This window comes from Xiphophorus couchianus, chromosome 21 (assembly GCF_001444195.1).
Source record: "Xiphophorus couchianus chromosome 21, X_couchianus-1.0, whole genome shotgun sequence".
Taxonomy (NCBI): Eukaryota; Metazoa; Chordata; class Actinopteri; order Cyprinodontiformes; family Poeciliidae; genus Xiphophorus; species Xiphophorus couchianus.
The window spans coordinates 5610433-5621732 of NC_040248.1; the positions used below are offsets into that span (position 1 = coordinate 5610433).

The window sequence follows — 11300 nt, forward strand, 5'->3', positions numbered from 1 at the left end:
TTGTGTAAAATAAATGCTACATTATTTGTGGGAAAAAAACAGGTACGGAGACTCCACAGGATTTTTCATACTAGAAAGTGTTCTCTGGTTATTTTGCAACTGCTTTAACAATTGATTAAGCAATTTTCCACAGTCTATTCATAATCTACTGAAAATACACAGAATTATATGACCCCAGTCAACCAGCTGTAACGGCTGTGGCTTACAGATAATGAAGGCCCAAAATTGAGTTACTCTGAGAACTGGATTATTGCATGAAAACCACAAAACATGGAACAAACTGAGTTTTGGATTAATCATTTTAATGACAGAATTACTAAAATTATCAGAAGTAAAGCTTTAGAAAATATCATCCGTGGCAAATAAACTATGTAATTATATACGTCTTACTTTCTGACGTGAATTGATGAGATAATTTTACTAGCATTGATATTCTTAATAATTTAGACGTAGTTGTAATCTTAGAGGGAGCCTGGTCGAGTTTTAAAAATTATTTGTGTCATATCTATTATATATAATCTGTTAGCAAAAACGTGATTTAATAATTTGTAATCATTTCTGAAAATCTTGGGTGTTTTATTATTGTTAACTCTGTGTTCTATTTTGAAGGCAAGGGTTTCCCTTCGCGTTGACGTCAGCTCTTGTCTGGATTACGCACGCGGACTCTATTGGTTTACGTCGTCGCACGAGGCCTGTAGTTCGAACGCTGCACGGCCTCGACGATCTGAACCGTTAGCCACGTTACGCACAAACTTATTATATCTTGAGATGAATCCAAAGTGTTTCCGAGCAGCTTTCTGTGTCAGGGTGGCTGCTGTATTCGGGTGATGTTGTGAGGAGATGCATCATCAGTCCGGCTGGATTTGTTTAAAGAACAGCGTGTTTTGAATGGCTTTGTTTTCCCGACTGATTTGCCTTGAACTCCACGCAAGGAGAAAGGAGAGCTAGCGGAGCTAAGCTGCTAGCGGGCTATCTACTTCCTTGTTGCACACTGGAGTGTGTTGGAAGACGACAAGAAGTTTCTAAGGGGACGATTTTTGATTTTTACAATGTAACACTGTCTGGTGGATGGACTTAAAGCATCGCGTGGATTGTAGCGGTAAAGAAGAACACGCTTTTTAATAACTGGAGTAATTTTGGGCCTCTGTAGGCGATTCAATGGAATGCGATTGTGGACCAGAACAGTTAGCTAGCTTGAGCTAGCTGATTTAAGCGATTAGCATTGGCTATCCAATCTGGGAGACAGCCATTCTGGAGTACAATGGTTGAGTACCTTCTGATTTTATGACTCTGCAACACAATATTACTTTAGTGTGGCGGATTTTTTTTGCCACCAAGTGTCATCATTTGTAAGACGCACTCGGTCTGGGCTCTTTGTTGTGCTGGTTTTGCAATGGAAACGTTAAGCTTTTGATCCTGCTAGCCGACAGGCTGTCTAATTGAGAGACGTCAGCTAAGTAGCCTGTTACACCGCTAGCCCAATGTTTTGTTTAGCAGCACATAGGGGGACATAGTTTTGAAAGAACATTCTGTACTGTTATTCTGGACTTTGTGGTAGCTGTGATTTAGTTTTAAGATAAATGCCCAATTCAGAGGTGCTTCGCGAGGGTCGCGGACGGAGCCCCTCTGAACAGCGACATGCTAACAGACAGGACAGGCGGAGTAAGCCGGGGAGCGGTGGGACACAGCGAGAGCGGCACCGGGAGAAGAGGCGCTCGTCGGCTGCCCGAAAGAAGAAACGCAGGCAGGGGAAGAACAGAAACCTGTGGCCCATTGGTGTGACAGAAAAAGCAGAAAATAATCGAAAGGGCGCTTTTGATAAGGAGCTCGAACTTCGGACGCTAGTGGAATATGATGACGTTAGCTCCCAGTCGGAGCGGTTCTCTGGAAGCCCCTCTCCTAAACTTTACCCTGACCCTGACGGGCTGGCAGTGGATCGGCTTAGCGATGTTGACTTGGGGGAGTTTAACGGACCAGCATCCCCAGTAAGAAGTCAACTGGAGGGCCGGGAGGCGGTGTGCCTTAGTAAGGATAGCATAACAAGAGGACCATCCGTGAAGAACAAACAAGCGAAAGAGATAAGTAGAAAGAAAGTCCGTCGCAGCCGTGAGAGAGACCCCACAAAAGTCAGGAGTGGTGGTAGCCTGAGTGGCTCTAAAAATCACGGGGACGCTGCAAAGAGCGGTGACAGGAATGGCAAAAGGACTTCCACATCTCTGACCTCCCAATCCGCAGACAAAAAAGATTCAAAAAGGCACAAAAGTAAAACGAGGTCTGAAAAAGAGCCTCCGTCTGCATACAGAGAAGCTCCACAGGCTTACAGAGATGACCGCAATGACCTCAGGGCACACAGGAGAAGTCCTGGTTTTAAAGCAGACAGTCCCTATGGGCCATCTTATTCATACAACTACCAGTCTCCTGGTGGGTTCAACCAGGTAATATCTAGAAGAAGTCCAACTTTCATAAGTAAAAGACCCTCACCCAGCTCCACTTATTATAGTCGGGACTTAGACGTGTACAGAGCATATGGTGTTTCAAAGTCACCTAGTTCATACTCCAGCAACAAGAGGAAGCGATCTCCATCCAGTCCAGTTAACTGGCGCAGGTCGCCCAGTTTCGGCAGGCATAGCCCATACGAACAAGGAGAGTTCGTCTCAAGTCCCAATGGAAATCGCAGAAGATCCCGAAGCCCCTATAGGAAGTCCATGAGTCCAAGTCCAGATGTCAGGTGAGCTCCTAAAGCGTAGCTTATCTAGCATTAAAATTTATTAGAATCCAGCTAGGCATGGGCTGGTTACCACATCTTGCTGTCCATCCCACACTTATTGGTGCAGACTGCCAGTCAGCTGGCTTTTAAGAATGATACATTTGGTGGTTTGGAGATTTTTGTGATATCGTGAAGCCACTAATATTTTTACTTGGTCTGTTTCAAAATACTGTCTTTTTATAAATATTTTAAAATTGTTTTTATGGAGGTGAAGAAAAGAGATAGAAAGCATCAGGAAGACAGCTCATATTGACCTTATTACCAAGTCTAGTTGTACTAGTGAAGAACATAAATGAAAGTTCCTTTTATCTTTATGCTGTTTTGTTTGTCCATTTTTATGAGTTAGCATAGTCATTAAAATACTAACATTGCTTTTAATAATAATATGCATCGTCCTGTACAGCATTACCTGTGTCTCTGTTGTTTTTGAATCACTTTTAGAATTTGAAAGGAAAAATTATTGTTAGACGCTGTTTGTTTTTACAGACATGGAAAAGATTAGAATAATTACCTCAGCAGGTTTTGTGTGTGTTTATGTGACAGTTGTCAGAATATAAGTCATTCAGGTTGGGTCAATCCAACCTTTTGCCAGTTTGAATTCAGACACATTAACATTATGTTCCAACAAACCTCCATTTTCTACCCATGCACTTAAATGTAGTGCACCATCTTATTACTTTTGGTAGTGGGGCACTTTGTAATCATAAAAAGGTTCTAAATGCACATAATTATAATTTGTGTATTAATTCTTGTTTGGGCCAATTTTTGACTATCTTAAATCAAAACAAAACTGAGCGTTCTCCTACCATATTGCTTCACCGTAGATCTAGTAGGTAATGGAAAGTTACTTTAGGTTTTCAAAACGGGGCCGAAATGTCCTCAAGGTAAAGGTACGGAGGTGTTTAACTGCCAGAGCTACGAACTGACTTCAGGTGCATGATCTTGTTGAAACCAAAAAACATTCTTGTTATAAAGAGACAGAAAACTATTTTAAATGAGAACATTTTTAATTTTAACAACATAAAATACATTCTTCTGGCAGAATATGCCTTCCTACTACATTGGCTTCTTCAAGACAACACCCAAACATCCCAGAGAGTTTTACTGTTACAACCGTTCTTGTTGAAATGAAAACCTATTTTGGTTTTAATAAGATATAAAACTTGCCATAACTAGATTTTTACTTTGCTTAAACAAGGATGTTTCTCGTTTTAATGAGATGCTACTACTGTATTTATTTCCTGGCTCTGGCACTTAAATGTTTACGAAGGGAAGCATGAGCGGTGCGAAGCGTTCTGTGGCATAGCTTGTTTTTGTACCGACACGTGGGTGTGAAAGAACAATAAAAGCACAGTAAATGGGTGAAATGATAAACATCCAGTTTAGACAAACTGGATGCTTTTGCAATTGAATTCTTTTAGGTCTAAATATATTTTTCGTTACTCTTCCAGACGACCTGCTAAGTCACGTAGCAGAAGTCCATATTCAACCTCAAGGCATTCACGCTCTCACAGCCGCCACCGGCACTCTCGTTCCCGCAGTCGCCACTCCAGCCTCTCGCCGAGCACGCTCACGTTCAAAAGCAGCCTCGCCGCCGAGCTCAGCAAGCAGAAAAAAGCGAAAGCAGCAGAGGCTGCCGCCAAGGCCAAGAACTCGAGCAATACATCTACTCCGACCAAAGGTCCCTCCTCGGCTCCTCAACCGAGCCCCAAGTCTAACCACACCTCCAGGAAGGGACGTCCTCCCTCTCCACCTCCACCAGAGAAGGGACCCAGAACTCCGCAATCCAGTCAGCCGCAGTCCCCTGTAGACAAGTTGTCCAAGAAGACCACAGAACGCCAGACCAGTAAGGACAGAGACGGGAAGGGCAGAGATGATTCGATACACCGGGACAAAAGGAAAGTGGCAACATCTGGACCAAGCAAAGACAAGGAGCGATCCACCGCTCCGATTATTTCCACACTGCCAGCGCTACCGTTGCCCCCTGTCATTGAGAACTTTGATAAAGGAGAAAGGTTTGGGTTTACTTCATGCTGTTTGAGTACTTCTTTAGGTTTTTATGTTATCACTCAGATTTGCTCAAGCACTTTCTGATTTTATCTTCAGCTTAAAGGACTTCTCAACAAAGAAGAAATTAGAGAAGAAATCCCGTCAGCTCCTGACCGACTTGCCTCTTCCCCCCGAGCTTCCTGGCGGCATGTCTTCTCCACACAGCCCACTTGAGGACAAAAAGTCCCAAACGCTTCGTCGAAGACCAAGGTTTGCTCAAACAGTTCATGACAGTCTTTTTTTCTGTATTTCACAATAAATGTGCTTTTTTCTTAATCTTTTATATATTTTTTTGTGGTTCCCCAGAATTTGTGGCCCAAGACATGGTGAAATTAAAGAAACAGAGATGTATTGGGGAAAACGTTGTGTGGACAAGTTTGAGATAATTGGAATAACGGGAGAAGGGACCTACGGTCAAGTGTACAAGGCTAAAGACAAAGACACTGGTGAGATTTCACATCAACACAAATGTTTTATTCCGGAAGGATCAACTTTCCAGCACAATTTGGAAAAGTCTGGAATATTTTCTAATCTGGACTTAAAAGTTGTTTGCCATTCCAACCATTTGTCTGTCCGCCTGTCCAAACGCTTGTCCATTTGTCTGTCCAGACTATAAAAATGATAGAAAACTCTTGAAAGTTGAAGTTTGTAATGACAAAAATGTTAGGGAACCAGGAAGCTTTTAGCCACCAGGTAACCCTGTCAAACACAGTTTCTAGGACTTTTGTCAGCAGCTGCTCTTCACTTCCATCCTCCAGGTGAGATGGTGGCTTTGAAGAAAGTTCGACTGGACAATGAAAAAGAGGGCTTCCCAATCACAGCCATTAGAGAAATTAAAATTTTGCGACAGCTCAATCACAAGAGCATCATAAACATGAAGGAGATTGTCACTGACAAGGAGGATGCTCTGGACTTCAAGAATGATAAAGGTAACAACGTTTTTCCAGTCACTCATGTTACTGGCTGTTTGCCGTCTCTGTGCTGACTGAAGCTTCGTTCTCGTCCCAGGTGCTTTTTACCTCGTGTTCGAGTACATGGACCACGACCTGATGGGTCTTCTGGAGTCCGGTCTGGTCCATTTCAACGAGAACCACATAAAGTCCTTCATGCGGCAGCTGCTGGAGGGCCTCGATTACTGCCACAAGAAGAACTTTCTTCACAGAGACATCAAGTGCTCCAACATACTCCTCAATAACAAGTGAGACAGAGAAAGAACAAGCCTCTGTTTAGTGAAGATTTTCTCCCAGCAGTCATTAATCGATGTTTTCCTCGTTTTAATCAGAGGTCAAATCAAGCTGGCAGACTTTGGACTCGCTCGACTCTACAATTCTGAAGAGAGGTGCGTCTTGTGTTCTTGGCACAATCGTTTTGATTTTGAGTCTAACTTTATTAGCCCAGCTTTTTAGCTTGAGTACATCAGTAATGAACACACCTGCTTCTCCAGTCGACCATACACCAATAAAGTGATCACATTGTGGTACCGCCCCCCGGAGCTGCTGTTGGGGGAAGAGCGATACACTCCGGCTATTGACGTGTGGAGCTGTGGGTAGGTGATCGTCCCTTTTTTTTTTTTTACTTGTACTTAACACGTTACATATAACTTGTACGTTCATCTTTGATGAGTTCTTCTGTTTATTACAGATGCATTCTGGGTGAACTCTTCACAAAGAAACCAATCTTTCAAGCTAACCAGGAGCTTGCACAGTTAGAACTTATCAGGTAAGTCAACTTGTGTTCATGAAATGGTCATGTCACCAAATATATCTTAATATGCATTAACACACACAGTGGAAACTATCTTAGCGTCAGGATGGAAGCCAATATCTGCAGTCAGCTGTTTTTCTCCAAACATCGTGCTCTTATTAACGCTTTAGTAATTATTGCAGAAGTATGAAACAGAAATTGTGATTTTGTAGGCATTTCTCTGTTTTCCTTCCTCATTGTTGAATGATGGACTTAAAATTACTTAGAAATGGCCTGATAAGTTTAGCACTTCTTAGATCGAACTGCAGCAGGACTGCCCGGCAAGTTTCAGGCTGCGTTTGCAGGAAACTCTTTTTAAAAATGGTTTAACTAACGAATGTAAATGCTGTTCTTAAACTCTTTTAAATCATTTGATGAAGTCTTAATTCTATGTTCTATTTTTGTTAGTTTTTTATTTTGTATGTACTTGGGTGAATCTTATGTTGTTGAAATTGTATCTTTTAATTGTGGTTTTGTATACCGTACACCGGTGTACTTCTTCTCTTGGCCAGGTTTCCCTCGAGAAAGAGATTTCATCTTGAGGGAGTTCCTGGTAAATTAATAGTTAAATGAAAACTATTCATACTACTGACTGACACAATCAGACTTCTGTATGAACAGTTTAGACCTCCAAAGAGTCCCGCGCGAGCAGAAGAAGAATGTAGGCGTCACACAGCAGCGATGGTGTTTGTTAGTTTTTCATGGAAACTCGTAATGTTCAGACAGAATGTGATTAGTTTTTACCAGAACTTCATGAAGAGAATAAAATAAAGTTACAGTATGACTTATTTCAGTTATATTCAGTGATTAGAAGTGGTGAGTTTTGTGGGGGTTTTTTTTTTGATTGAACTTAAAAGGAACACTGTTGTTTCTTCATGATGGGGAAAGGAAAAGGACAGAGTTTAGCTGTAGTCTATTGTCAATTACATTTCCATGTCACTGCATTTTTGCTACAATAAATAAATGTTGTTCTTGTAGCCGGATCTGCGGCAGCCCCTGTCCTGCTGTTTGGCCAGATGTCATAAAGCTTCCCTTTTTCAACACCATGAAGCCAAAGAAGCAGTACCGGAGACGCCTGAGGGAGGAGTTTGCTTTGTAAGTAAACCTGAAGTGTTGCTGTATATTCCTGGGAGCTGCTCTCCAGCTGTTCTGTTTTTCTGCTCAGCATCCCCCCGTCCGCCCTGGATCTCTTCGACCACATGCTGAACCTGGACCCCAGCAAGCGCTGCACAGCTGAACAAGCGCTGGGCAGTGAGTTCCTCAAAGACGTGGATCCGGACAAGATGCCTCCTCCAGAGTACGGCTCTCTGTCCGCGTCGTTCCCACTCGCCGATTGTTTTTAGCATCATCAGATCTTTGACGTTTTTCTGTCTCTACAGCCTTCCCCTTTGGCAGGACTGTCATGAACTGTGGAGTAAGAAGCGTCGCCGGCAGAAGCAGATGCCAGAGGAGCTGGTGGCCCCCAAGGCCCCCCGCAAGGAGCTGGGCCTCGATGACAGCCGCAGCAACACGCCGCAGGGCTTCACCGCTCCGGGAGGCATCAAGGCGCAGAATGCAGCTGCTTCTGCACTTCTGGGTCAGTTTAACTATGTTTGCTGTTCTGTAATTTGCTTGATGGTCACCCATGAATCCTCCTGGGAGTTAACCCAGGCTCCAGAAAATTCAGCCTCATTTTCATGCTTTACGTGTTCAACTACAAGCTTCAGGGTTTTTTACTGGGATTTTATAGTCTAACAACACACTGCATTATGGGATGGAGAAGTATAATCATACATGGTTTTCAACAGCTTTACAAATGGAAATTTAGAATTTGACTCACTTTACTCTAATGCCCCCAAATAAATAAAATCCAGATGACAGAAGTTTTACATTTTCTCTTAATTAATATTTTTTTCTTAACCTGGCTGTAATACTCCATTGTAGTTGATTGATGGAAGTTAACATAGTGAAATCAAAGTGATTTTAAAATAAAGATATATGAATACTTTTAGGTTTTTCCTGGACATCCTACTTTCTTAAATGTGTTTTCTATCAGAAAACCATTTGATGCTCTTTTGTGTCTTCTCACAGAACCAAAGGGTCCCAACTCCCAGTTCACCCAGGAGCAGCTGGCCGTCCTCTTGAACATATTTGGCCAGCCCAAGAGTGCGATCAACCCTGCCCAGTTTGTCCAGTCCATGAGCACAAAGGTTAACCAGGAGGCACTGCAGCAGCTCACTAAAGCCTTAGCTCCCTCTGACCCGTCAGAACCTGTGCCCCAACCCACTCCTGCCAAACCCCCCCCGCCTCCCGCCCCAGCCGGAGTCCCGCGTACTCCCCCGATGCCCAAGCCTCCTTCGCCCCCCATATCCGCCCCGCCGGTTATTCCTGAGGGCGAAGCCGCGGCCGCCACTCACACGGCCGTGACCATGCTGCTGGCCCAGCTGCTGCAGGCTCAGCAGGCTCAGAGGCAGGAAGCGGCCGACAGCGGGGAAGGAGCGGAGAGCAGCAGCACCGCGGCCCCGCCTCCAGCACTTCCACCTCCAGAGGTCAAGCCGCCTCCAGAACCCAGCCCTGTTTCTCCAGGTGAGAGAGCAGCACTCCTTTAAAGCCAGAACCAGAAAAAGTCCAGCAGTCAGAGACGGACTTAGTATTAAAGCTGCACTATGTAACTTGAATATAAACTTTTTTTTTAAAATAAATTTGATAAAACCATCACCGTGTCCTGACATGACTTATAGAAGCATTTTTTTTTTTGCTCTTGTTCCTGTAGAATAAATGTTTGTCATGCACAATACTTTATGTACTATTCAGTCATAACTCAGTAATTAGTCTGGGCATCTTGCATTATTCCTTCGTCAGTCTTTTGAGCATGGAGGAAATGATGCTGTGGCTCAGTGGAAGTGTTGAGGAAGTCCAGGTGGCTTTAATAGCAACCTTCTGAACTCTCGGTAGACGGCAGCTCAGTTTTTCCTTTCTCTCAACTTTCCAGTTCCTCTCAGCTCTGTAAACAATCAGCCAGTTTTAAATCAAAATAAATAAATCAGATGTTTCTGATTATGATTTTTTTCTTCCTCAGCGTCTGAGGTTGGGGGCGTGTCCATCCTGCCCCCGGACCAGCGCCCCCCTGAGCCCCCGGAGCCCCCCCCACATGCCGATTTGGACTACCGCCAGCCACCGCCTGAGCCTAAGCTGGGTCACGCCCCCCCCATTGCGTCTGCCAGCGGAGACGAAGGAGGTCGGCCCCCGGAGCCAGACTACCCTCCTCTTCCTCCCTCTGCAGAGGGGTCTGCCTACAGCCACCCTCCTCCCCCTCCTCCCCCCTTCACTCCCGCTGGCTTTGCTGACAGCTACATGGGCCACATGCTGGGCGGGGGCCTGCCGCCCCACGCCCTGAGGGAAGTGTTCAGCGGTCCAGGCGCTGTGTCCTCGAACAGCGCTGGGGTTCTTCCGCCGGCCCACCCGGAGTCTTTCCCTCCAGCGGCGGCGGCTCCTGGCCCCGGCAGCCTGCTGTTCAGCGGGGACAAGGACCACCGTTTCGAGTACAATCACAGTCCATTAGCCGTGGAGGGGCAGCCCAACCCCGCCGCCATCCACATGTACAACCACGCCCTGGCCAGGAAGGACGTGGGTCCGCCTCCCATCCCGGCGCCGGGACAACCCTGGGGCTCCCCGTCCCAAGTCGGGGCGCCGCCTCTTCCCCTCGGATTTGTTCCACACGTGAATTCTTCAGCAACAATCAGAGGACGAGGGCTGCCTTTCTGAAAGCCTGGAATCTGAAGGCAGTGGCGTTCTGGAGCCGTTTTTCTAGACCGTATCAGATCTGGAGATGCACTCTCAGTTTTATTAACTTAAGTCTGTGTAAAGCATTGTATTTTTTCCTTAATCTGGAATGTGTTGCAGAAGGACAAATGATTAACACCAGGAGCTTTTCTCGCTCATACGGTTTTCATATTTTTTTGTAATCTATTCTGCTGTCTTTTAAATTAAACTTTTACCTTTATTTTTTTTTTCTTTTGCTTTTTGTTTTGTTTTTGGGATGTACAGCGTCAGGCCGGGTAAAATTTTTAATCTCTACCTTTTAGTCTTTCTGTAATTTTTCCCAGGCAGAGTGGTATTAATGTTTTGCACTACTGACCAAAGTAGGCAGAAACTATTTTGGCTATGAAAGGAGATTGATGCACACTTCGAACATGACTGATGACGAGGTGTCGTCTTTTCCGTCTTGAAGTCGATGGCTGAAGAATGAGGCGCCAGAGCGGGGAGCGTATTCAAGGACTGGGTCTGGGTAGCACGTGTACCACCGCAGCACACCCGATTTTCCATCACGAAGTCTTGGAGTTCCATGGGAATCCTCGGCACTGTAGAAAAAATGAAACGTCGTTGAGCGAAGCAAACTGATCCAAAAAGGAAATAATTTTTCTTTTGTACTAAAATGATTTGTCCTCCTCCCTTGTCCTTTGACAAATGTTTATTAAAGAAATGCCAACAATGTGTCTTTGTTTTTCTTTTTTTTTTTTATTTCTGTTTGTTTTGTGCTGAACCCCACCACAGGGGGGCAGTGTGGGGCCAAGCATCTCCATACAGACGTGCACTGTTCTGCTGAAGCAGTGACTCAGATTTACTGCCTTCTTGCTCTTATTTGACCCCCTTCATGTCTTGAAAATTGTAAATTGAGATTTTTAAGGAGTTTGTAATTTAAAAAAAAAAAATGTTCAAGTGAATTTAAATTAGAATCAGGAATTTTTAAAAAAAATTTTGT

At 44.4% G+C, this 11300-nt stretch overlaps 1 protein-coding gene across 1 annotated transcript; it reads left to right on the plus strand.

Annotated features, from left to right (window-relative positions):
* The first annotated feature begins 671 nt into the window (after positions 1-671).
* cdk13 (cyclin dependent kinase 13) lies at positions 672-11032 on the plus strand. Its single transcript, XM_028004258.1, has 14 exons — positions 672-2728; positions 4219-4782; positions 4874-5026; positions 5123-5262; positions 5575-5745; positions 5825-6014; positions 6099-6155; positions 6261-6362; positions 6458-6535; positions 7538-7654; positions 7725-7856; positions 7939-8135; positions 8630-9124; positions 9618-11032. The coding sequence occupies exons 1-14, from the start codon at positions 1581-1583 to the stop codon at positions 10301-10303; spliced, it is 4230 nt and encodes a 1409-aa protein (XP_027860059.1). The 5' UTR covers positions 672-1580; the 3' UTR covers positions 10304-11032.
* Positions 11033-11300: the final 268 nt, after the last annotated feature.

Excerpts from the sequence above, each read along its gene's own strand:
- cdk13 (XM_028004258.1), top strand. The coding sequence starts at position 1,581 with ATGCCCAATTCAGAGGTGCTTCGCGAGGGTCGCGGACGGAGCCCCTCT. Across the intron at positions 6,156-6,260 it reads CTCTACAATTCTGAAGAGAG|TCGACCATACACCAATAAAG; the intron begins GTGCGTCTTGTG and ends CTGCTTCTCCAG. Across the intron at positions 7,857-7,938 it reads GACAAGATGCCTCCTCCAGA|CCTTCCCCTTTGGCAGGACT; the intron begins GTACGGCTCTCT and ends CTGTCTCTACAG.